At 57.1% G+C, this 22,963-nt stretch overlaps 1 protein-coding gene across 1 annotated transcript; it reads left to right on the top strand.

The window, feature by feature from the left end:
* The first annotated feature begins 7,955 nt into the window (after window positions 1–7,955).
* DENND2D (DENN domain containing 2D) lies at window positions 7,956–19,989 on the top strand. Its single transcript, XM_048327624.1, has 12 exons — window positions 7,956–8,122; window positions 11,113–11,297; window positions 11,829–11,941; window positions 12,066–12,135; window positions 13,260–13,337; window positions 13,449–13,589; window positions 15,514–15,662; window positions 15,788–15,965; window positions 16,433–16,474; window positions 17,081–17,171; window positions 17,581–17,820; window positions 19,103–19,989. Exons 1-12 carry the CDS (start codon window positions 8,068–8,070, stop codon window positions 19,162–19,164), a joined length of 1,404 nt encoding a protein of 467 aa, XP_048183581.1. The 5' UTR covers window positions 7,956–8,067; the 3' UTR covers window positions 19,165–19,989.
* The last annotated feature ends 2,974 nt before the right edge of the window (window positions 19,990–22,963 follow it).

The raw sequence follows: 22,963 nt of genomic DNA, 5'->3' as shown, positions 1-22,963 counted from the left end.
CTCCCGCTCCCATTTGACCTTCAGCATGCCCTTCATCAGGTCCCCGGACCTCCATCAAGGACTTAAGGCCACCTCGAGTGTCTTCAAGGCCATTGCTCCTACCCAGTCCCTCCTGTAGGACCAGCACTGGTGTTTCCACTTCCCCTCCCAGCTCTTCCCATATTTTCTCATGTCCAACACCTCCTTTCCTTGCCTTAAATGCTTTCACTGGCACCCTCACCTGCCTCCATTCCTTGTGCTCTCCCCATCCCCTCCTCCCCCCTGCTCCCAGTCCCTGCAGGACTCTGCCAAGCTCCGTCCTGGAGCAGCCCTGTTCAGCTGAGAGCAGGCAGGACCAGCAGGATGTCCTGCAGCCAGACCCACCCCAGCCCCGGGGACACTGGTGGCACTGGGACCAGCCGTGTTTCAAATGGGGCAGTGATATCCCAAGGAAGTCCTTGAGGCCAGTGTGGTGGTGGCCACAAGGGCTGTCTGCACCTTGCCGTGTCCAGGGGGTTTGGGAAGGGCTGTCCCTTCCCAGGATTCTCGGAAGCAAATGGGATCTGCTCCCTTGATGGGAGCATGTCCCGGGCCCATCCCACAACCCTCTCTAACCCAAACACCTTTATTTGAGAACTTCCCTACTCTGTCCCCCTCTCTGGAGAGTTTGCTGGGTCGGAGGGGCTATGAGAGGGGTTGGAACATCCCCAAAACCCAGTGACTTCCTCCAAGTCCCAGTAAACTGGGAATACAGACCAGTTTGGGTTGTCCAACAGGGCCCAGCTGCATCCTTTCCCTGCTGCCACCAGGGAGCATCATGGGGACATTCAATCTGGCTGTCCCCATGCCGGGGCTGGCCGAAACCCTCCAGACAGTGAAATCCTCCCAGCCAAGCTTTGGGAATGCCTGGACCTTGGAGCTCCTGGTGTCCCCAGAGGCAGCTGGGCCCAGCCCTGTTCGAGGTGCAGGGGCTTGAGTGCCGTGGTCAGGGCACCCAGGAGCCGCTCCCTGCCCTGTCCCCGTTCAGCACAGCGTGACAGCCCCGTGCCATCCCTGGGGGAAGCATTTCCCCAAAACACCTCCAGAGCAGCTGGGCCAAGACGTGGTGCTCAGAGAACAAACGGGGGCTGATCGGTTGATCCAATAAAAGCAGCCGTGGAAGATGCTCCGATCTCATCCTCCTTGTCCATGTGCAAGTCAATGCCAAAGGGACACTTGGATAATTGGAGGGAAAGGCCAAAACCTTCAGCTGGACATGACCAAGGAAACTGAGAGCCAGGGGTGAGGCTGGAGGTGGCTTTGGCTCTTACCCATCTCCTGGGGGTTAGGAGGTGGGGGAGACCCCAAGGGGTCCAGAGACAAGAGGAAGAGATGGGGGGGTCTTCTGCCTCCCAAGTGCTGACTCCTCAGAAGGAGGAGAAATTCTCAGTCACACAAAATCTGAGCGCAGCCCTGGGAGAAGGGCTTGGGGTGTTGGTGCTCAATGTGCCCCAGCTGTGTGCGCTGGGCCTCAGAAACCCCCCGAGCCCTCAGCTGAGCCCCCAGCGTGGGCAGCAGGGAAGGGGAATTCTGCACCTCTGCCCCCTCAGCTGAGCCCCCACCTGCAGAGCTGCCTCCAGCCCTGGGTTCCAGCACGGGAAGGACCTGGAGCTGCTGCAGCGAGTCCAGGGGAGGCCACGGAGCTGCTCCGAGGGCTCTGGAGCCCCTCTTCTCTGGAGCCAGGCTGGGAGAGCTGGGGGTGTTCACCTGGAGAAGAGGAGGCTCCAGGGAGAGCTCAGAGCCCCTTCCAGGGCCTAAAGAGGCTCCAAGAGAGCTGGAGAGGGACTAGGGACAAGGGATGGAGGGACAGGACACAGGGAATGGCTTCCCACTGCCAGGGGGCAGGGATAGATGGGATATTGGGAAGGAATTCCTCCCTGTGAGAGTGGGGAGGCCCTGGCACAGGGTGCCCAGAGCAGCTGTGGCTGCCCCTGGATCCCTGGAAGTGTCCAAGGCCAGGCTGGATGGGGCTTGGAGCAATGTGGTCTAGTGGAAAGTGTCCCTGTCCATGGCAGGGGGTGGAAGAGGATAAGCTTTGAGGTCCCTTCCATCCCAAACCATTCTGGGATTCCATGGCACAGCGAGCTGGGTGCAGGGACCCACCCTTTGCTCTGTGACACGGCCAACTCGCCGAGGGAACCCATCCCTTCTGCAGGCTGGAAATGCCCCGGGATCCCACGGGGCAGTGGTGGCCAGAGGTGTCATTCCTGCCCAGCACCTGTAAAGCCCTCAGGATCCCTTGGGGTGCTCAAACGTTGCAGGAATGACAAGCGACATGCAGGGCTGTTGCCTGCCCTGGCTGGCACTGAAGGTGAGAAGCTGATTTATTTTCAGGACCTGCAAAGCCCTAGGGAGGTGGACACGGCCAGGCTGGGCACCAGGGATGGCTCTTTTCTGTCCCTGGCACTGTGACTTCACAGTAAAGCGTTGGGACTCTCCAAAAGTTCACATCTTCCCGCAAGCCAGGCCGTGACCCAGTCCCACCCCAGTGCCTGCACAAGGGAAAACACCCTTTAGGCTGTTTGTGACCCTGGCTAGGTCTTCTTGTGGGGTGGTTCTTTTACACCCCAGCACGGCAACCAGGAGAGAGGGGGGGGGGACAAGGAGGGAGCTGCCAGGGCCAGTTATCTGATCCCAGCAGCACCAGTGTAAACTTAGAATGGCCTTTTGGAAAGAACTTGCTGTGGCAAAACACGCAGTAAATCAGTGCTCTGAGTGCCAACAATATTTCGAGATTAGCAAATCTTAAAGCTCACTTTGGGGTCGTGGGTTGGAGCCCTGCCAGTGTAACTGGGGGGGGTCTTCCTCACCTCGCACCCTCCAGCTCCCAGGGATTGCACCAAGCTGCAAATCCTTGCTTTTCGAAGGAGATGGGACAAGGTGCAGGGTCACCAGTGGGCGTGGGGTCCCGCAGCCCACTCCTGTGGATTCTCACCCCGTGCTCCTGAGAAGCAGAACTGACCCTCTGATTTCTGTGCCTTTTCCTTTCTGGACTACCTTGGAAAATCCCCGGTTTCCTCCCATTTTTTATCAAGTAACAAACCCGGCTCCCACCAGTTGCCCTGGCCCTTTCTAGCATCATCCTGTGATCCCTGGGACAAGTCACCGTGACTTCCAGCACCATCACCCCACCCCTCCCTCCCCAGTGTCTCCAGTGTCCCCAGCACCCCAGCACTGGGCTTTCCACTGGGCTTCAGGGTGAGAATGCCCAGGACTTAAAAGCCACCCAGGAGGTGGGACCCCAGTGCTTCCAGACATGTCACAAGTTTTCCTTGCTCAGCTGAGGGCTCATTCAACCTGTGAGACAAAGAGAAGGGAGAAGCCCTTGGAAGTGAGCTGGAAAAGGGGCATCAGATACGTGGGAGCCCCAGCCAGGTGCATCCCAATGAAAAATCACCACAGGCTCTGCATCCTGCAGGAGACTGACCCCTGAAACACCTTCCCAAGGGCAAAACTTCCTGGAAATGGCATTTTAACCCAGGATAAATCCCTGGGTCATCACAGGAGGCCTTAGGGAAGATCCCAGGCTACACCTGAGAGTTCTGTGGCTTGACCCTTTCCAGGCCATTTGTAGTTTGGATGCAGCTGTGTTGAGAATGGAGGAAACCACTTCATCCAGAGCAGTATTCCATCAAGGATCTGGAGGAATGTGGGACTGAAACCCCGATTGCTGCTGCTCTTACATCCGTGCTGTTTGAGTGAACACCCTGAATTATTCCAAGCTTAGACCTCCTGTCACTGAGTTCTCAAAAAGGTTTGTGTTGGCCACAGAAGGTCACTCCTGTCTGTGTCAGGGAGAGCAGGAAATGTTGCTTGTTGGAAGGACACTGTCAGTGTAGCTGAGCTCCTGCTCCCTGTGGAACTACTACAAAATAAAAAGCTGCCAAGGTCAGGTGCAGCAGCAGCACAGGCTGATATTCAAAATAATGCTCCTGCTTATTGGCATTGTGGGATGGCTCCCACCTGTGGTGCTGCGTGGACCTGACCTCAGAGTGCAGGGAAAAGAATTCAGCAAAACCAGCACGGAGCTGTGTCAGGGGAGGGTCAGGCTGGAGATCAGGGAAAGGTTTTTCCCCCAGAGGCTGCTGGGCACTGCCCAGGCTCCCCAGGGAATGAATGGGCACAGCCCCGAGGCTGCCAGAGCTCCAGGAGTGTTTGGACAGCGCTGCCAGGGATGCCCAGGGTGGGGTTGTTGGGGTGTCTGTGCAGGGCTGGGAGTTGGACTGGATGATCCCTGAGAGTGTCTCCCAGCTCAGGGGTTCCTGTGATTCTGTGATCTGTGGTTGCCCAAATGCCAACAGCAATGCCAGCCCAGCTGGGAGCCTGTAAGCTGAGATGTCCCCTGGCCAGAAAACAGCCTCGTAGCACTTGCCCTGCACTGTACTTGCAAAGGGGCTGCAGCCCAGCATGAACCCTCCCTGTCCACCCAGCACTGCCCAGGCCCCTCTCCCCAACACCACGTTCGTGAAATCCCAAATGTGGATTGAAATACTTGGGGTTAAAACCATGAGGTACAAGGAAAAGTGGCTAGATTGTCTTTGTTTTCCAGTCCCTGGGAGCTTTGTAGCCTCCTCTACAACCACCATGCAAAAATTGGGCCCTAAATCTTTTTCCGTGTAAAAATGGGCAAATTTTGGGTGTGTGACTTTGACATGGGGGTCTCTGCACCCCAGCAATGGAACAAGGAGGCCTTTGGGGGGATAAGGGATGTGCTTGGTGTACCATGAGGGATGACATCTTTTTTCCTTGCCCGATCTGGGTCTGCTTTGCTCCTGGTCATGGCTCAGGGTGTCCCAGCTGAGGCCCCAGCAAGTCACTCTGCACCCACAGGGAAAGAGGAGCCGGCAGAGGATGTTCCATGGCACCCGTTCTGCAGTGCTGGGAGGGACCACGGAGCACGGAAGAGGGCAGAGAGCCAAGCATCAACGGCAGGAACGGTGCAAACACCGTGTGCTGAACCCACACATCCTCGGCCCGAGCACGAATCTCCCGAGAGCCAGAAAACCGAAGGGAAAAGTCCGTCCAGTGGAGGTCCCCTCTCCCGGAGAGATTTCTTTGCTCTAATGCCGCCATCCAGTGGGAGAAACTCCCTGACTTGGGAAAGGCTGGGAAAGAGGGCGTTGGGGTCCCCACCATCCTCGGGCTGCCCTCGGTGGCCTCCCTGCCGGGGCTGCTGCGACTGCACTCCATCCTCCGTTTCCAAGCCCCGATCCAGCCTGGAGGCGACGGGCAAAGCAGAAACGGCTCACGCGGCCCCCGAGCTTCTCCGGCACCCGGAGAGGGGATGGGGAAGGAGGGAAGAAGCGCCGGGGTCAGGCGAGGGCTGCAAGCCCAGAGGAGGAGGAGGAAGCTGAGATGCGAGCAGGGTCCGAGCCGTGCGGACAGCCCGGTCCCAGGTGATGCGGCCCCGCGGACACTCCCAGCGCTCCCCTCCCGCTCCCCGCGGTGGGAGCGCACCGAGCCTGCAGAAACCGAGCTCCAGCGCGTATTCAGCAGCACCGCGGCTTCGAGGAGGGAAAAACAGCCAAACACAAAACTCCCTGCGGCTGGTCAGGGAAGCGAAACGACTTTGGCAGCGGCCGCGGAGCAGCGCGACGGCGAGCGGGGGACGCGCGGTGGCCAGCGGCCCCCAGGATCCCACAATGCGCCTGTTTGTTGTCCCGGTGGGCGGCCGGATTCCCGCAGAAAGGAGCTTTCAGTGGGAATATTCAGAAGTTCAACCTCTCGCAGCAACGCAAGGTTTGCTGGATTGTGCCATGGCACAAAGGGACAGTGTTTCCTCGGGAGCGGGAGGTTTTGTGGCTGGAACACGGCGCTTTTCTTCCCGCACAGAAGCCGCCTGAGCGGAATCACGGCGTTATCGAGGCGGGATCGCACTCAGAGACTTGCCTTAAAGGGAGAAAGCAGAAAAAACCCCAGTGTTTATGGGTATGAAATCAAAGAATTTGGGGGGTTTTCTTCTATCTGAAAGCAGCAGCTGTTTTCCTAAGGTGGCGCCAGTTTCCACGGAAGCGTGCGTATTCCTGCAAAATCGAGGGGAAAACCCCTAACTTTTCCTTTCCCTTTGTGCCTAGAGGAAATTTGTTCTGAGAACAAGCCCTGTACGCAAACAAACAAGCTGTCCTCTCCTCCGGGAAGCACAAATTCTTTCCCACCCACTCAAACTCAGCCAGAAAAATGACTCCTGGACCAGCAATTCCCCGATAACCCCAATGAGGAGGCAGCATCCTGGCTGAATCAGAGGCACGTGTCCCGGTGGGGACGAAGTTTGGAAGCATCCACCACCTCTGCAAGCTGGTGAAGGCCACTTCTAGCGTCTGCAAACCCATCCTCGAGCTCCAGCCCACACTCGGGAAAGGGAGAGGGATGGGAGGTGTTGCAAAATAAAAAAGATGAGGACATTTGGTGTAGGGAATCTGCTCTACAGCTGCAAACGGCCCCATGCTGGCACTGAGGAAGAGAACTGTGCACAGCTCATCACACCTGGAGTCCAATAACCTATAGCTGTGCCCAAGGTCCCTCTGTGTGTTTAATTAGGATCATAGAAGGTATTCATGACTTCAATTTTCGGATCAGGGAATGGTTTGGAACAGATCTTAATTACTGCAGAAGCACTGCCCAAAAACAGCAGAGCAAATATTGGGGGACAGGCTGAGAACGGGAAAGGGGGATTGTGCTTTTAAAGATAACATTGGTTTTAAAGAGACTTTCCCCGTGGTGCGTGTGGAGCAGTGAAACCACCCGGCAAAGCCGAGCAGCTCCGCAGTGCCCGGGCGTGCCCGAGGCAGGGAAACCCCCGGATCGCAGCACAAGACACTGCGCTTCCTTCCTGCAACGAAGGAGGATGGCAACCGGCCTCCAGCCCAAGAGCTGGACGAAACACCTCTCAGTATCTCTAGGAGGGAGGATACACCTCTGACCGGTGGAGAAACGCCAGCCCGAGGTACAGCTCAACCCGGCCAGACGAGCTCTCAGCCCACGGCACTGGGAATGAAGCGCTGTGGAGCCACCGGAGCGGGTGATGGGCTGAGTGCCCATCTCACTGCAGAGCGAGAGACCCCAACACCTCTGTACCCTGCAGGGGACGGGTCAGTGTCGTCTCCGACTCCGCAGAGGCTGCGCTGGTCCTGGCACTGGTGGGGGCCCAGGGAGAAAAGGGCTTGGACGAGGCCGGGAGGCTGGAGCAGGGTTTGGGCAATGCCGTGGCAGTGGGCAATGACTATTTTGTCCCCTTGTTCCCACGGTCCATGCCCCGATTCCCACCCTGTGCCCAGTCGTGCCCTGTGCCCCAGCCTAGGCTGTGCCGGCTGCCTACTAGTGTGCCCAGCCCCGTTTGAGGGGATGCTCAGGTCCCTCTGTGTCCGGTGCTCCGGGTGTCCCCATGCCCGATTCTCCTGGATGCCCCATGCCCGGCTCCTCCTGGCATCCTTATAACTCGGGGTGTTCCCAGATCCCCCATTCCCGCTTGTCCCCACGACCATCGTGCCCGCGTGCTCTCAGATCCCGGTGCTCCCAGTACCCCCGTGCCCCTGCTCTTCTGCAACCAGGTCTTCCCTCCTCCCCCATTCCCGATGCTCCCAGAACTCCCGTATCCAGGTTCCTCCCAGGACCTCCTTGCCTGGTGCTCCCGACTCCTCCCCAGTGCTCCCAGGACTCCCATTCCCAATTCTTCCCTTACCCCCTGTCCTGTGTACTCCCGGATCCCCCATCCCCAGTTCCTCCTGGCATCCTCGGCTCCCTGCTCCCCTCATTCCCGATGCTCCCGGGCCCCCCACGCCCGTTTCTCCCGTTTCTCCCGGGCCACCCCGTGCCCCAGTGCCCCCACTCCCCGGACGAGTCCCCCGTGCCCGGCCGGTGCCAGGTGTTGCCCCGTTCCCCGCTCCTCCTCCTCCTCTCCGCCCCGTGCCGTCCCTCCTCCCCCGGGAAAGCGAAAGCACGGCGGGCGGAAGCCGAGCGCTCCCCGCCGGGCCGGGCCGGGCCGGGGCCGCACCGGGACCGTACCGGGACCGCACCGGGACCGCACCGGGGCCACTCCGCGCCGCGGCCACCATGGCTTCCATCGGCAACTTCTTCCGACGGAGCCTGCGGCGCGCCGGCCGCAGAGGTGAGGGGCGGGAGGGGCTCCGGGAGGTGCCGGTGCCGGTGTCAGGGTCGGTGTCGGTGTCAGGGTCGGTGTCGGCGTCGGGACAGGTCCATCCCCAGTGCCGCGGCTGCGGGAGCCGACGGCTGCCGGCGGAGCGGGGACGTTCCCGAACAGACGGCAGCGGCTCGGTCCCTCCAGCCCTGCTCATTCGCACCCCCCCGGCGGAGCCCAGCTCGGGCCGGCTGCCCCGGGACTCGCCGCATCTCTTGCTCCATTCTCGGGGGCTCAGCCCGTCCCGAAGGTTCAGCCCATCCCGAGAGCTGCACCCCGTCCATCCCCCGGGAGCCCACCCCTTCCCAGCTGAGCCCACCCCAGCCCCAGGGGCGACCCCACAGATCCCCTACCTCCCCACATCCCCACTGAATAAGGCATCGCAGGTCATGCCGGCGCATGGCATCTGGGACATCCCTGGGGGCTTCCATGGGGGGACCCACGAGGGAGATGGTGCCCCTCAAGACAGTTGGGTGTTGCAGAGCCTTCAGAAGGCAGTGCAGAAATCGGTCCTTTGGGATTTATGAGCTTTTCCGAGATACCGAAGGGATCATCGGAGTTTTCTGGCTGCCAGAACAAAGCAGTTGGAGCAGCCTGTGGATCTGGGGGGCTTACTGCTCTCCCCTCCCCGTCTGGCTCTGGCTCTGTGTGCGCTCGATGTTCCCAGCTCAGCAGAAGAGGTTTGATAAAGCGAAAGCCATTTCCTCTCCACTGGGGCAGGTGGGCAGCTGGGCGGCACGAGAAGCTGAGCTCCCCCGCCAACCAGGTCGGGAAACTTTGGCACACCAGAGCCCGGGAGTTTTCCGGGAAAAGCAAACCGGTTGTGCCACAAGCAGAGTGGGGCTGAGCACAGCCCTCGGCGATAAGAAAAGCCCACGGCAGCCTTTGCCCTCTCCGTGCCCGGTGGATGGAAGGGTGAAGATCCACGTCACCGGCAGCCACTTTCCATCCGGGAGCCGCGAGAGCCCTCCTGGCCACCCTCCTCCTTCCCCTCCTCGCAGGGGCTGCTCCCACTGCTGGGGGTCTGGGGGTTGTCCCCGAATCTTCCTGGCACGGGCTATGGGAGAGTCATTGGCTCTTGTGACCCTGGCTCATGTTCCCGGGAAATGAGGCACTGAATCCTGCCGGTTTGGGGCTGCGCTGGGCTCTCTGATGGTCAGCCTGCCTGACAGTTCACTCCATACATCCCTGGAGCTCATCTTCCAGCCCAGGGATGGGGAGCTGTGGTCTTGGAGGGGTTTAGGCTCTGCCAGTGAGGGCTTTGCAGGCAGACCTAGCACTGCTGGGGGATCCACACTTCCATGTGCGAGGCAGAGCCATGGCCTGGCATGGCCAGGCTCTCCAGAGCAGCGGGTTTGACTTGTTTGCTTGTAAACCCCACAGACAAAGATGCAAATCCAGTCCTTGCTCGAAAGCACATCTGGTGTTCTCTGAAATGCAGGATGGGACTGGATAGGCAGGATTTAACTGGACTTTCATCTTGCCCTGGTGAGGGGAAAACAACCAATGCCAGCGTCCAGCGCAGATGGGGGACACCAGCAGCCCTCCCATGGCACAGCCTTGTTCCCTGGGGTGCCCCCAACAGCAGCCTCCTGCCTGGGTCAGACATGGGACTAGAGCAAAGCCAGTGCTGGAGCATCCCAAGGAAGAGCAGGAGAAGCAATGCACATCTTGTCAACCTTTTCCCTGGCCTGGAGCACCTCGCTGGGCAGGTCCAGGATGATCCCCAACGAGGAGAAACCAGAGATGTCCTCAGCCAGGTCTCATCCTCAGGACACTCCCAGGCTTCCCCTGCTGCAAAGGAACCTCTTTGGGATGAATTTCACCTTGTGAAAGAGGAAGGACTTTGCATGTGGGGTGGAGCAGCCCCAGGGTGCACGCAGGGGTGGCTTTGAGCATTTCCCGACCCCGAGCTGGGAAAGGCATTTCTGGTCCCTGGGAAGGGACATCCTATGATGGGACTGAGTGTCACCTCTCAGCCCTAGCCAGCTGTGGCACAACCAGAAGAACCCAGGGATGAACTCTGCAATCTGGGGACAAACTGCAAGAGCCAGTTATTTCATCCAGCCACTTAGTTCTTTTCTTTGCTATTCCTAAAAGAGCAGCTCAATTTTTCTGCTCCAGCTCCCCACCATAATCAGAGATGGGACAGTTTCTGTGCCAAGAACAAGGGATAAAGGGAGGCACAAGTGGCCTCTGGCAGAGGGAAGAGCTGTGGCATGGCCTGGCTGCAGTCTCTGTCCGGCATTTAGCTCCTTTCCAGCCCTCGGGTCTCACTGTCCCACTGTGGTCATCCCAGGGCCCTTGGAGATGCTGGATGGGGCTCTTCCCCCTCCTATTCCTGGCTGTTCAGGGTGTGACAGCTGACGCTTCCCAGCTGCCTTCCCCAACCGGCCTGACAAGAGCTGGGGCGGAATCTCAGGCAACTGCTTTGCTTTGGGAGCTGTGGTTTAGGGAAAACCCTCGAGTAGCTCATTTGCAATCAGCAGTTCCCAGGACATCTGGCAGGGAGAGGTTGGGATTCATCTGACTGGAGCTTTTGGGGGTGCTTGAACAAGATCTGGGCTGTTTGTTTGCTGTTTACTTCCCCTAAGGGAATAAAATTAACTGTTACAAACATTCCCACACCTCCCTGCAGATGTTTAATGCAGAGCCCATCTGCTCTCCCTCATTCCACATGCCCACTTCGCTCTGGGCATCCCTCTGCCCTCGCTGGGCTGGGGCAAAGGAGGGCTCAGGGTTTCTTAGGATTTTCCCTAAAAGACTCATAAAAGCCTTTCTCTTTCCTTTTCATGTCCCCAGCTGCTCATATTTCAAAAGTCCTGGGCACCAGGACCTGGTTCCTTCCAGCCCCTTTAGCCAGTTCATGTGTAACTCTGCAACTCCTCCCTTGCCCTCAGGACACCTCACACCTTTCATTGCACTCTGATCTGATTTTCTGGGGTTTTTTTTGGCTTCAGAAGGAAAAGATGGGGCCTCTGCTGCAGAAAACACCCCCCCGCGGGTGCCACAGGGGAAGCCGGGGGAGCGGAGCTCGGTCTTCTACTCGGCTGGGCAGTTCTTCTTCGAGTACCTGGTGGTGGTGTCGCTGAAGAAGATGCCAGATGGACATTATGAACCCAAGATAACCTACCAGTTCCCAAAGGTATTTAGTGCCGCGTTTCTGATAAGATCCGTGTTCCACATTTAGGGGAGAAGGGGATGTTGTTCCTTCCCCATCACTAAAGCCATGGAAGGAGAAAAGTGCCCCATGCCCTTGAGTCACAGCCCCAGACCCCAGGGCTTTGCCTGCCCCGGGTTGGGGTTGCTGGGACCATCTGTCCCTCCCCATGATCCCAGCCCAGGGCCACAAACCCCAGGAGGAAACTCCCAGGGGTTGTCTTTGGCCTCCTGTTCCAAAAGGGGAGACCACAGCAGGGAAATCACACCTCAGGGAGGCGGCACAGGAGGAGATCCCAGTTTGCCAAGGGTGCCTCTGCTTTGCCTCACTGTCCATGGGTGAAAGTCAAAATTTGGATTTTTGGGAGATGCTTGTCCAGACATGTGCACACCCCTTCTGCATCATTCTGAGCTGGGGGTCGCTTTGGGACAGACCCCATTCCACCCCACCCCACCCCGTCCCTGGGGATGATGGGGGCCCTCCATCTCCCTGACTCTTGGCATCGCTTCCTTCCAGCGTGAGAACTTGCTGAAGGGCCAGAAGGAGGAGGAGGAGCGTCTCCTGCAAGCCATCCCCCTCTTCTGCTTCCCTGACGGCAACAACTGGGCCCCTGTCACGGAGTTCACCAGGTACCTGCCCCACTGCAGGGTCTGGGCTGAGGCCCCCACCCCTGTTGGACTCCTGAGGGCTGGAAGGACCAGCCCAGCCCAGCCCAGCCCAGCCCAGCCCAGCCCGTGTTTTCTCTCCTTGCAGTGAAACCTTCTCTTTTGTCCTGACCAACGTGGACGGCAGCAGGAAGATCGGCTACTGCAGGCGGCTGCTGGTGAGCCCTCCCCACCCCACCCCCATCGGGGGTGTCACCCCCTCCCCACGGTGGGACACAGCACCTCCTGACCTGCCCACAGTGCAGCTCTTGGGGACGTGCCTCAGAAGCCCCCCTTGGCCTTGACCAAAGTGATGACAAGCAGCAAGAGGGTACCCAAAGGGGGTTTTGGAGCTCTCTGCTGAGGCATCAGTCGGATGCTGGATGGAGGAAACAATGAGTGTTCACAAAACATGTGGATGTGGCACTTGGGGACACAGTTTAGGGGTGAATGTGATGGTGCTGAGCTGACTTTTGGACTTGGAGATCTTGGAGGGCTTTTCCAAACTTAACGGTTCTGTGATTCCCCCCTGGTTTCCACAGTTTCCCTGGCTCCTTTCCCTTGTCTGAGGTGGTCAGGGTGGCTGAAAATCCCACTTGGGATCAGGATGGGGATGGGAATGCAGCCATCCAGGCACCAAGGAGCTGGGAGCCCTCAGCCCCATCCCCACAAAAACTGCATCTGAGCAGTGGCTGTTTGGCAGCTCATGGGTTTGACCAGCTCAGGGGCTCTGAGGTGCGATGGTCTTCCCTGGCTGGTGCTTTGAACAGGGACATAAATCCAGGAGGGCATCCCTGTGCCACAGCCTGGGGTCTTGCTGGATCCCACCATCCCTTCACCCTGGTGAACCTTCCCATTTCGGCATCCAGGGCTGAGCTCAGGCTGTTGGAGGGCTGACAGTGCAGAGAGCAAACAGACCCAGGGTAGTCCAGTTGGAAAGGGGAAAAAAAGCCAGAGAACTCATCCTGATGGCCCCTGTTGTAGCAGGAGACAGGATTAACCCCAAGGATGGTGGGGCAGGATGTCTTGGAGAACGTGTCTGGGTGGGAGGAGAGTTTGGGAATATGCCAAAGGACTTTGTACCAGAATTATGAACAGCTTAGGCACCCAAATCACCTTCTCTGGGCACCCTCTGCTTTTCCAGCATCAGCTGCATCCTTAGCCTTGGTCCCGGCCCCTGATCTGAAAATCCCCCAGTGAGTGACTGGGAATTTGAGGGGAGCAAGTGAGGATCCCTTTGGAGAGCATGGAGCTGGTGCAGGGGGCTGGGAGATGCTCAGATCCTTTTCTCACACTCTTCCAGCCATCTGGGCGTGGTGTCCGGCTCCCTGAGGTTTTCTGCATCATCAGCTGCCTGGGCTGCTTTGGGCTCTTCTCCAAGGTAGGGACGTGGTGGCTCTGGCCCCGTGGTGACCCTGTCTGGCCCAGTGGCGGCCCTGGCGACTGCTCCTTTGTCTGCTGGGCATTCCTGGCTCACCTCTTTCTCCCCCAGATCCTGGACGAGGTGGAGAAGAGGCGCCAGATCTCCATGGCAGTGATTTACCCCTTCATGCAGGGCCTTCGGGAATCGCCCTTCCCAGCTCCAGGGAAGACTGTCACCATCAAAAGCTTCATCCCCGAGTCGGGCACAGAGGTTGGTGGGGAACCCGGGGTCACCTCCTGGACTGCTGCAACGTGAGGAGCCCGGGCTGTGTCCGGGAGCATCCTCCACACCTGCAGCACCCAGGGGAGCTCACTGGAGCAGGGCAGGGTGGGTCAGGCTGCCAGCGGCCTCATCCCTTGGGAATATGGCTGTTACCTCCCTCCTGATCTGGGAGGAGAGCAGTGAGGGTGAGGATGGAGCCCATCCCCAGGGGATGCTGCCCCATCTTTGCATCCTCTGCAGCCCCCCCAGCCTGGAGCTGGAACTGCCACACAAAAACCTCTGTGGACACCGGGCCGGGACTTGCACCGCCCTGATGCCAGAGTGGGATCTCGTGCCAGGGGCTGGGAGGGGGGTGTTGTGCCAGTGGCTGGGAGCTGCTCCTGCTCCTGAGCCAGTGCTGGGGACCACAGTGGTGCCAGGGCTGTCGGGGGCTGCAAATTTCTTCCCAAAAGAGGTGGTCGGGCACTGGCACAGCCTGTCCAGGGCAGTGGTGGAATCACCATCCCTAGAAGTGTTCAAAAACCACACGGATGTGGCGCTTGGGGATGGGGGTTACTGGTGAATGTGGAGTTGCTGATTTTAGAGGGCTTTTCCACCCCTGATGATTCCATGATTCTACTCTTCTCCATACCACTGTGCTCAGCTCCCAGCCTTGATTCCTGCCTGGTTTAGCCCCCCGGGCAGGTGCAGGTGTGTGGCAAGCCCAGCTCTTCCCTGTGGAGAAAAGATCTGATCCAGGCAGGGATGAGAAGATCTCATCGTGCCCACGCACGGCCCAGACTCGCACGGGCACAGCCTTTTCATTTGCTTTTTCTTTCTCTTGTGGCAAAGCCGAGCTGGAAAAATAGGAAAGATCCGCTCTGGCACTGGGCAAAATATCCTTAATGCTGAGCATCCCATGTATGTGCCCTGCCAGGGAGGCCCTCAGAGCAGGATCCCTCCTCTAGAGCAGTTTAGCAGCTGGTGATCCAAGTGATTTCTTCATCCAGGGAGCTTGTGCAAGGCTTTGCAGGTTGCTCAATGCTCTGGCCCAGGGCCATGGTTGGGAGCACGGCCTGGGCTGCCAGAGAGAGGAAGAATGAGGATGTTCTTTGAAAGAGCTGCGCTGTGGGGCTCTGGGCAGGGGCTGGAGCAAGGCAAGGAGATCACTGAGACCAGGAAAGGAGGGGAAATAAATCCTGGGTGCTGCATGGGCTGAGAGCTGGGGATGAGGCAGGATTTGTGCTGGAAAGGGGCTGTGGGGCCCAGCCAAGCCTGATGCTGCTGGCTTGGAAGATGCTGCTTTGGTGGAAAGGCACAGGGAGAAGGGGCTTCACCCCTGAAGGATGGGGAGAGGGGCCAGGACTGTGTCATGAGCTGCACGGTTCAGGTACTCGCTGTGTCCGGCTGCCACAGGGCGATCGAGAGAATTGTCATGGGCAAAGGCAGCTGAGTAGCCAGCCTGCCTGCAAATATCTATTAGAGCCCTCAGTTGTGGGACATCCTAGCCAGGAATCGCCAGGCTGACCCTGCCAGAGAGGCTTTAGAGGAAGGGTTTGTCATGCCCTCCCCACTCCTCCGTTTCCTGGCAGGTCACAGGTGACCTGTCAGACACTGAGATGGGACATGTCCCTGCCACCCCCTGCCAGGGACTTGGGAGCACTGGAGAAATGAGGCATTTGGGTTAAAAATCCAGTGCCCAAATAAAGAGCCCCCCAGTGCACATCACCGATGGCTTCCCTGAGTCCTCAGCGCTGCACAGGCTGGATCTCCTGGCAGGATGAGATGGGGTTTGTCCCTTGCACATGGACACGGTGGGTCCTGCAAACACTGGGTCATTAATTGCTTCCAAATCACCTTCTCAGGGAGCCAGGGCAGGACGGGGGGAGCGTTGTCCCCCCTAAGCTGGGGTTCCATGGCTCTTCCTTGGCAGCTCATCGAGCTCACACGGCCTGTGGATGCCCACCTGGAGCATGTGGAGTTCCAGGCTCTGCTCCAGCGGCTCAGCCCTCAACTCATCCTGCACATCTTCGCCTCTGCCATGCTGGAGCGACGGCTCATTTTCCTGGCTGAGGAGCTGAGGTGAGTCCCAATCTCTTGCCCATAAAAATGCCCATAAAAATGCCCTTGAAGTGGCACAGGACACAGCAGAGCTCGAGGTGGGACGTTCCCTCGTCCCCACCATGGTATCACCACCTGTCCCACAGTGTTCTGTCTCAGTGCATCCATGCCGTGGCTGCTCTCCTGTACCCCTTCACCTGGGCTCACACCTACATCCCCGTGGTCCCCGAGTGCCTGCTGGACACCGTGTGCTGCCCCACGCCCTTCATGGTCGGCATCCAGATGCGGCACCTGGAGCGGGTCCTGGAGCAGCCAATGGAGGAGGTATTTCATCCCGAGGGGAGGGCAGCTGGATGGAGCCATCGGTTAATCCGTGTCCCCAGCTCTGGCTCGGCCCCAGGGCTGGAGGCTCTGCTTGTGCCCTTTTCCCATTCAGGGAGGCTGGAAATGAGGGCATCTTCCATGTCCCGTCCTGTTGGTGCCTGGGGTGGTACCTCCACCCTCCCCGGGGAGCTGCCCTGCCCCTGTGGCTCCAGGAGCTGCTGCTGGGGTCACCCCAGCCTTGAAACAGAGGAAAGCTGTGTGGGGACAAGCTGCCAAACCTGCAGCAAAAGCTGGCCCTGTGGGGAATGTGCTGGTCCCCCTGCCCAGGTTCCTCCAGCAGAGAGGGGCTGATCCCTCTCCTGCCACCCTCACGGGCTGGTGCCACACCAGTCCCATCCCAAAATGGGTGGAAGGAAGGCCAGATGCCTTGGCAGGGCTAAACCTGGTCACTCCCTGCTCTCTTTCAGGCTCTGATAGTTGATCTCTGTGAAGGGAAGATCATCCGGGCGGTAGGTGCTCCCTGTGTGGGGGTGGGGCTGGGGGTGGCCTAGGTAACCCCAGGAAGGGCCTTTTCTCCTTTGCTGTCAGCTACCTGGCAGCTTCCACATTTTTAAATGGCTTCAAACTGCCAGAGGGCAGGGTTAGACGGGATTTTGGGAAGGAATTGCTCCCTGTGAGGGTGGGGAGGCCCTGGCACAGGGTGCCCAGAGCAGCTGGGGCTGCCCCTGGATCCCTGGCAGTGTCCAAGGCCAGGCTGGACGGGGCTTGGAGCATCCTGGGACAGTGGAAGGTGTCCCTGCCATGGCAGGGGGTGGAATCCCTTCCAACCCAAACCCATCTGGGATTTTGTGGTTCTGTGATTTTGGGGGCAGAGCCATCTCAGTGCCACCCACCCAGGGGAAATGCCCCATGTGGGAATGTCTGCAGCCACTGCACCTGGCTTTTGAGCCAGAACAGCAGGATCCATGCACGGGATACCCCACACCCACATCTCTGCAGCACATTATGACGATAATTAATTAATGAGCTTTGAAAGCCCCCCTGATGGGCTGCACCAACCCACGGCCCCCTGAGCTGGGTTCCCTCTGGTGCTTCATGGCCCCATTGCCTTCCAGGTGGGTGATGAGGAGGAGATCCTGCCCGGGAAGCTGCAGAACGAGATGCTGGTATCTCTGAACAGGCACAACAACAACAACAACGTGCACAGTAAGGATGTCTGTCATGGTAAAACAGCCCTGATCTGCCCTCTCCATGGCTACAGACCTCAGCCAAGGGGTTTTCCTAAAGGCACGTGGTCTGGGATGTTTCTCTCCCTATTTGCAGGGCTAATCCCTTGGCTTTTTCTCTGTTCTTTGAAACATGAGAGCAGGAACAGATCATTCTGCTAGAAAAATGGATTTTTGCTAATATTTAGAATGCTAAGATGCTGCCACCCTGGAAAGCAACACAGCCAGGGTTCCCTCAGCAAAATTAGTCTGATCTTTGATTAGTGGCAGAGGGAGGCTCTAAGCAAATCATTCCTTGGGATGCAAACCCAGACCAGGTTAAAAGAAGGCCATGCTGTCTGTGTTCAGAGGTGCCATCCCCACCTCTTGTGCTCCGTGTCCCCTTCCAGCCTCAGAGCAGGTGAACGCCCTGGTGTCCGAAGCCTTTGTGCACTTCTTTGTGCGGCTGGTGGGGCACTACGCCTCCTACATCAAGTGGGGCAGGAGCGGCTCCGGCAGCTTCCAGGAACGAGCCTTCTGCAAGGCCATCGCCTCCAAGAGCTGCCGCAGGCTCGTGAAAAAGTTTGTGAAGACCAACATGTTTTCCCTATTTATTGAGGAAGCGGAGAAGAGCAGGATCCCACAGGAAGGTAAGGTCCCGTTTCTCCTCCCCCCGCAGTGGGGTGAGCTCTGTGGAACCCTGGGCTGGTAGGTTTAGGGGCAGAGACACCTCGTGCCTGGTGAGGGATGGGATGCAGCCCAAGCTGAGGGTGTTCCGGGCACTGAGCAGATCCTGTGTGCTCTCAATGGCCTCATTTCTCCATCCCTGTCAAGCAATACAAAATCCTCATTGTGACTCCCCATCCCTGGCAGTGTCCAAGGCCACACTGGACAGGGCTTGGAGTGACCAGGTCTAGTGGGAAGTGTCCCTGTCCAGGGCAGAGTTTGGAACTGGATGAGCTTTAAGGTTCTTTCCAACCCAAACCAGTGTGGAATTCTGGATTCTGTGATTCATTTTAGATTGTGTCACTCGCCTGGAGCTGGGGCCGGCTCACTGGGAGCTCTGTGTTGAGGCCAACAAGCAGCAGCAGCAGCACAAACATTTGGCTTGGGCACAGCAGCAGCTGCCGGGAGCCTGACTCAGCTCAGCCCCCAGCTCCGTGGCAGCAGGGCTGGTCCTTCCCCCTTCCCGGGGATTTACAGGGCACAGGGCAGAGCTGAGCCTCCTCCCAGCCTGGGACAAGGACAAATGGGCAGTGGAGGTGGAGGAAGCCACCCAAAAACTGTACTGGTGGATGGAGACATCCTGGGCTGGGATCTGCCACCACGCCCGGGGGGCTCCTGGCTGGCACTGCCTCAGGTGCTGCTTCTCTGCCCTTATGCGAGACCTTATAGGGCAAACCTGGACCTGGGCAGGGAGAGAGGGATGGCACAATCCCTCTTTTCTCATTGTATTCCCAGTCTACGTCACCATTCTGGCTTTCTGCTGGGTCTGCTGCTTTCTCCCTTCCTTGCTGGTGGGAAACACAAAACTGAACAGGAGTGAACACATGGGTTAAAAGCTCTGGCTAACCCAGCATAATAAAGCCTATTTTGGGTGAGAGGGATGGGTAGCATTGCAACCACCCCCATTTCACAGACTTATAGAATTCCAGAATTCCAACAAATTGGGTTGGAGGGACCTTTAAAGGGCATCTCGTTCCACCCCCTGCCATGGCAGGGACACCTTCCACTGTCCCAGGCTGCTCCAAGCCCCATCCAGCCTGCCTTGGACACTTCATTTCCACATTTACCCCACGTCCTCTCTGGGCACAGCTGTCCATCACCCAGCACAGTTTGGGGCACAAACACTTCCCAGGATTCGGGCTGCACAGCCCTGTATCCCCCATTCCAAACACCAGCACCCCACCCATGACCTTTTCTCCTCCACAGCGTATTTCCAGCAGAAAATAACCGAGTACCATGAACAGAAGAAGCACCGAAGGGACTCCTGAAGTCCAGCCCAGGAGCAGAGCAGCAGGACTGGGATTGACACACCCCTGCCAGCAGCACCACACTGGACTCTGTTCCTGCCCACCTGGGACTCCTGAGCTGCCTGGGCACCAGTCCTGCCCTTTCTTCCTCAGGGCATCATTGCACTGCAGAACTCTTTGCACGGAGCTGGTGCCGGGCTGGGGTTTCCCTCCCAGCCGTGGTTGCTCCAGGGACACTGTGACTCCCAGTGCTCGGCCCTGCACAGTCCTTGTCCCCCCAGCACCTCACGCAGAGGGAGGGCAGCCAGGGCTGGCTGCAGGACAACAGGGGTTTAGAGTCATTATTAGAAGGGGGAAAAAAAGGGATGAGTAGGAAATAGTGTTACTTCTCATGGAAACAAACCAGGGGTTTGCAAATAAGGAACATCCCATTGAACAGTTCCTGAGGTTTTGTTATTAACAACTGTTTGATATTGTTTTATTGAGCCATTGTTAAACACCAGCAGGAGCAGGTGGGGGGGGGTTTAGTGGTTTCCTCTCTCGCAGCTGCCGCATTACTGGTGCCACGTAGAGCCAAGTTTGGCTTTCTAAGGAAACAAAAATACTCATTTCCAGCAGGTTATTTATTTGTGCTGGAGCAAACTGTGAAGGCCACGTGGCTGTGGGGTGTCAAGGGGGAAACCAGCTGATCAACAGCTTTGGGGAGGGAGGAAGGATTTGTTCCATCCCAGAGTAAAAGGTGTCACCATCCTCCTTGGGTCTGGTCTTGGTGCCAACTTCTCTTAAAACCTTGCAGTTCCTCTCTGAAATGTGATGCCAGCAGCAGATTAAAGCTAAATTATTGTTCTCCTCCTTTCCAAATGCACTCACCCAGGAAATAAATATAGCAGCAGGGAAGCTGGGCTGGGGCTGCAGATCTGACTGGTCCCATCCCAGAGAAACCTGAGTCAGGTACTTCTCCCAGCAAAGGCTGGGGATGATGGCAGAGCTGCTTTCTCCTCTCTGGGATCATACAGCCAGGCTGTCACATCACTTGGTACCCAGCAGGCATCGAAATATCAAAAATATCCTGGAATCATGGAATCTCAGACTGGTTTGGGATGGATGTTCATGATCACCCAGTTCCACCCCCTGCCATGGGCAGGGACACCTTCCACTAGCCCAGGGTGCTCCAAGCCTCATCCAACCTGGCCTTGGACACTGCCAGGCACGGAGCAGCCACAGCTGCTCTGGTGTTCCAGGGCCTCTCCACCCCCACAGGGAAGAATTTCTTCCCAATATCCCATCTATCCCTGTCCTCTGGCAGTGAGAAGCCATTTCCCCTTGTCCTGTGACTCCAGGCCCTTGTCCCCAGTCTCTCTCCATCCTTCTCGTGGTTCCTTCAGGTACTGACAGGACACAATTAGGTCACCTCAAAGCTTCTCTTCTCCAGAGTGAACACCACCAATTCTCAGCCTTTCCCCACAGCAGAGCTGCTCCATCCCTCTGACCACCTCGTGCCTCCTCCCCTGGCTCCAAATCCAGTTTAACACAACTCTTACAGTGGTACTGGAAGGCCCAGCAGGGGATTTTACACAAGCACTGAAAGGCAGCAGGCTGCCACTTGGCTCTTCCTCTCAGAGCTGGGCAACATCCACCCAAACAAGAGATAAAGGACATTTATTTTCAAACCCTTCATGCAGTCAGGCACAAATGTGACAGAAGCATGGCTGGGCACAGGACACAAACAGCAGTGAAAGTCTCCAGCCCTGCTGAAGGAAAATTGTTGATTTGTTGTTCAGCCCCCACATGTGTTTGGAGGGGGAACAGGAATTATTTGTTAGGAAAAAAGGGCATTTTTGGCACTGGGGGTGTCTTCTCTGGCTCCACAAGTTCCCCCTCATGGGTAGAGAGAGTGGTACAGAGTTAACTACAGGAAATTAAAGATTAGTGGTATTTTCTTGTTTTTGTTGTTTTTTTTTTTTTTTTTATTATTATATTTATTTTTCAAAGTTCAATCAACAGCAGAAAATGGTGTGGAAAATCAAGGGCACCTATCAGGAATAATCCCTTTGGAAATGATCACTTGCCTCACCCTTCTCCTGCTTGGTCATTACATCGTGAGGAGATTCCAAACCTTTCGGTTGTGAAGCCAAACACCATCTCATTGAGAAATTGGGAAGTGGTTGTCATTTTGGAAACAATTATAAATCACCCAAGGGACTGAACTGTGTGATTGCTTAATTCCTGCTGGAGAAAAAACTGACAGAAAGTTATTCCTCAGCTGCTGAAAACAGATACACAAAAATGCATCCTTAAATTTAAAAATATATAAATTTTCAAATGCAGTCAGTGCTCCAACTGCCAGGCTAGGGTAAACTCCAGCAGCAGAAGGGCTGGAGCTGCCTTAGAATCATCAAATCCCAGAATGGTTTGGGTTGGAAGGATGTTAATGATCACCCAGTCCCACCCTCTGCCATGGGCAGGGGCACCTTCCACTGTCCCAGGCTGCTCCAAGCCCAGTCCAACCTGGCCTTGGACACTGCCAGGGATCCAGGGGCAGCCACAGCTTCCCTGGGCACCCTGTGCCAGGGCCTCCCCACCCTCACAGGGAAGAGTTTCTTCCCAATATCCCATCTAAAAATCTCCTATTTTAGTTTAAATTCATTCCTCCCTGTCCTATCACTGTCTCCTTGTGTAAAAGACACCCTCCTGGTTTTTATAGGCATTTGTTAAGTTCTGGCTTTAACACCTTCCCTTTAATGCCCAAAGGGTGGACAGGCTGTTTGCTGGGGACACACTGGGAAGGCTCAGCTGGGGCTGCTGGGAGCAGGGACACCGGGGCTGGGTCACGCTGCAGCACATCAGCACAACCCACAGCGTATTTTTAAATCTTTCTTCCTGCTCGAGATTTGCCCAACTCTTGATCCAAGCCTACAACAGTAAATAAAACAGTGCCAAGAAACGTTTTCCTGAACTGGAAAGAGCTCATTTATTCTGCTAAATTGTTAACATAGTTCCCAGCAGAGCACTGGCCAGCTCACACCACCCAGACAACAGCAGGCAGCTCAGCCCCGCTGCTGATTTGGGACTCAATCCCTGCTATGCAGCTGCCCTGGGGAAGATAAGTTTCATGCTCTGGCATGTGTCACCCTCTGCCAGCAGCCTCAGTGCCAGCAAGCAGTCCTGGGAGGGTTCACCCTGCTGGAGGTGAACGGCTCCAGGGCAGGAACAGCCCCTGCTCCCACCCCACTCCTGGCCCACCAGGCTGTAACCTCGGAACTGCTGCAGTCCTCACACCCTGGAAATGATTCAACTCCTCTGCAGCTCCATTCCACACCCACAGCTGGGCTACAGCAGCACTGGAGGTACCTGGGGCGAGCTGGGTAGGATGGGAAGAGGAGGAAAATACTGCTTTGAAACAAAGCTGACACTTGGATGACACAGAAAGAGGCCCTGAGGTGTCCTGACCTGCCCCTTTCCTGTGTTAAACCCCTTATCAGAGCAAGGAAACTCCTTCAGCAGCGCTTAAAGAGCCAACACAACACCCAGGGGAAACTTCCAGCTTCTCTTTACAAATGGAGAAGAAAACCTGCAGAGCAGAACTGTATTTTTCTAGCAGGGCATGTTCTCAGTCCCAGGTGCTGCTGCTGCAGAAGTTCCTCCTGAGCGTCTTCTGGACACAACCAAAAGTGAAAGAGCACATCACGAGATCGGGCTGAGCCCACAAATCCCCTGCTCCCCTTCTTGGCCCCACAAGCACGTCTGATGTGAGCCATGGCCACAAACAAGGCAGGTGGAAAGGTCATTTATTCCATTATCTGTCACCATACCCAGAGCC

This window comes from Corvus hawaiiensis, chromosome 24, assembly GCF_020740725.1.
Source record: "Corvus hawaiiensis isolate bCorHaw1 chromosome 24, bCorHaw1.pri.cur, whole genome shotgun sequence".
Classification (NCBI taxonomy): Eukaryota; Metazoa; Chordata; class Aves; order Passeriformes; family Corvidae; genus Corvus; species Corvus hawaiiensis.
The sequence above is the reverse complement of the archived record's forward strand: the minus strand, read 5'-3'. Positions and strand labels throughout refer to the sequence as shown.

What these genes read in the sequence shown, in the direction of transcription:
- DENND2D (XM_048327624.1), top strand. Translation starts at nt 8,068, where the DNA reads ATGGCTTCCATCGGCAACTTCTTCCGACGGAGCCTGCGGCGCGCCGGC. An exon ending in GCGGCGCGCCGGCCGCAGAG is followed by an intron (nt 8,123 to 11,112) that starts GTGAGGGGCGGG and finishes TTTTGGCTTCAG; the next exon opens with AAGGAAAAGATGGGGCCTCT. An exon ending in GCTTTGGGCTCTTCTCCAAG is followed by an intron (nt 13,338 to 13,448) that starts GTAGGGACGTGG and finishes TTTCTCCCCCAG; the next exon opens with ATCCTGGACGAGGTGGAGAA.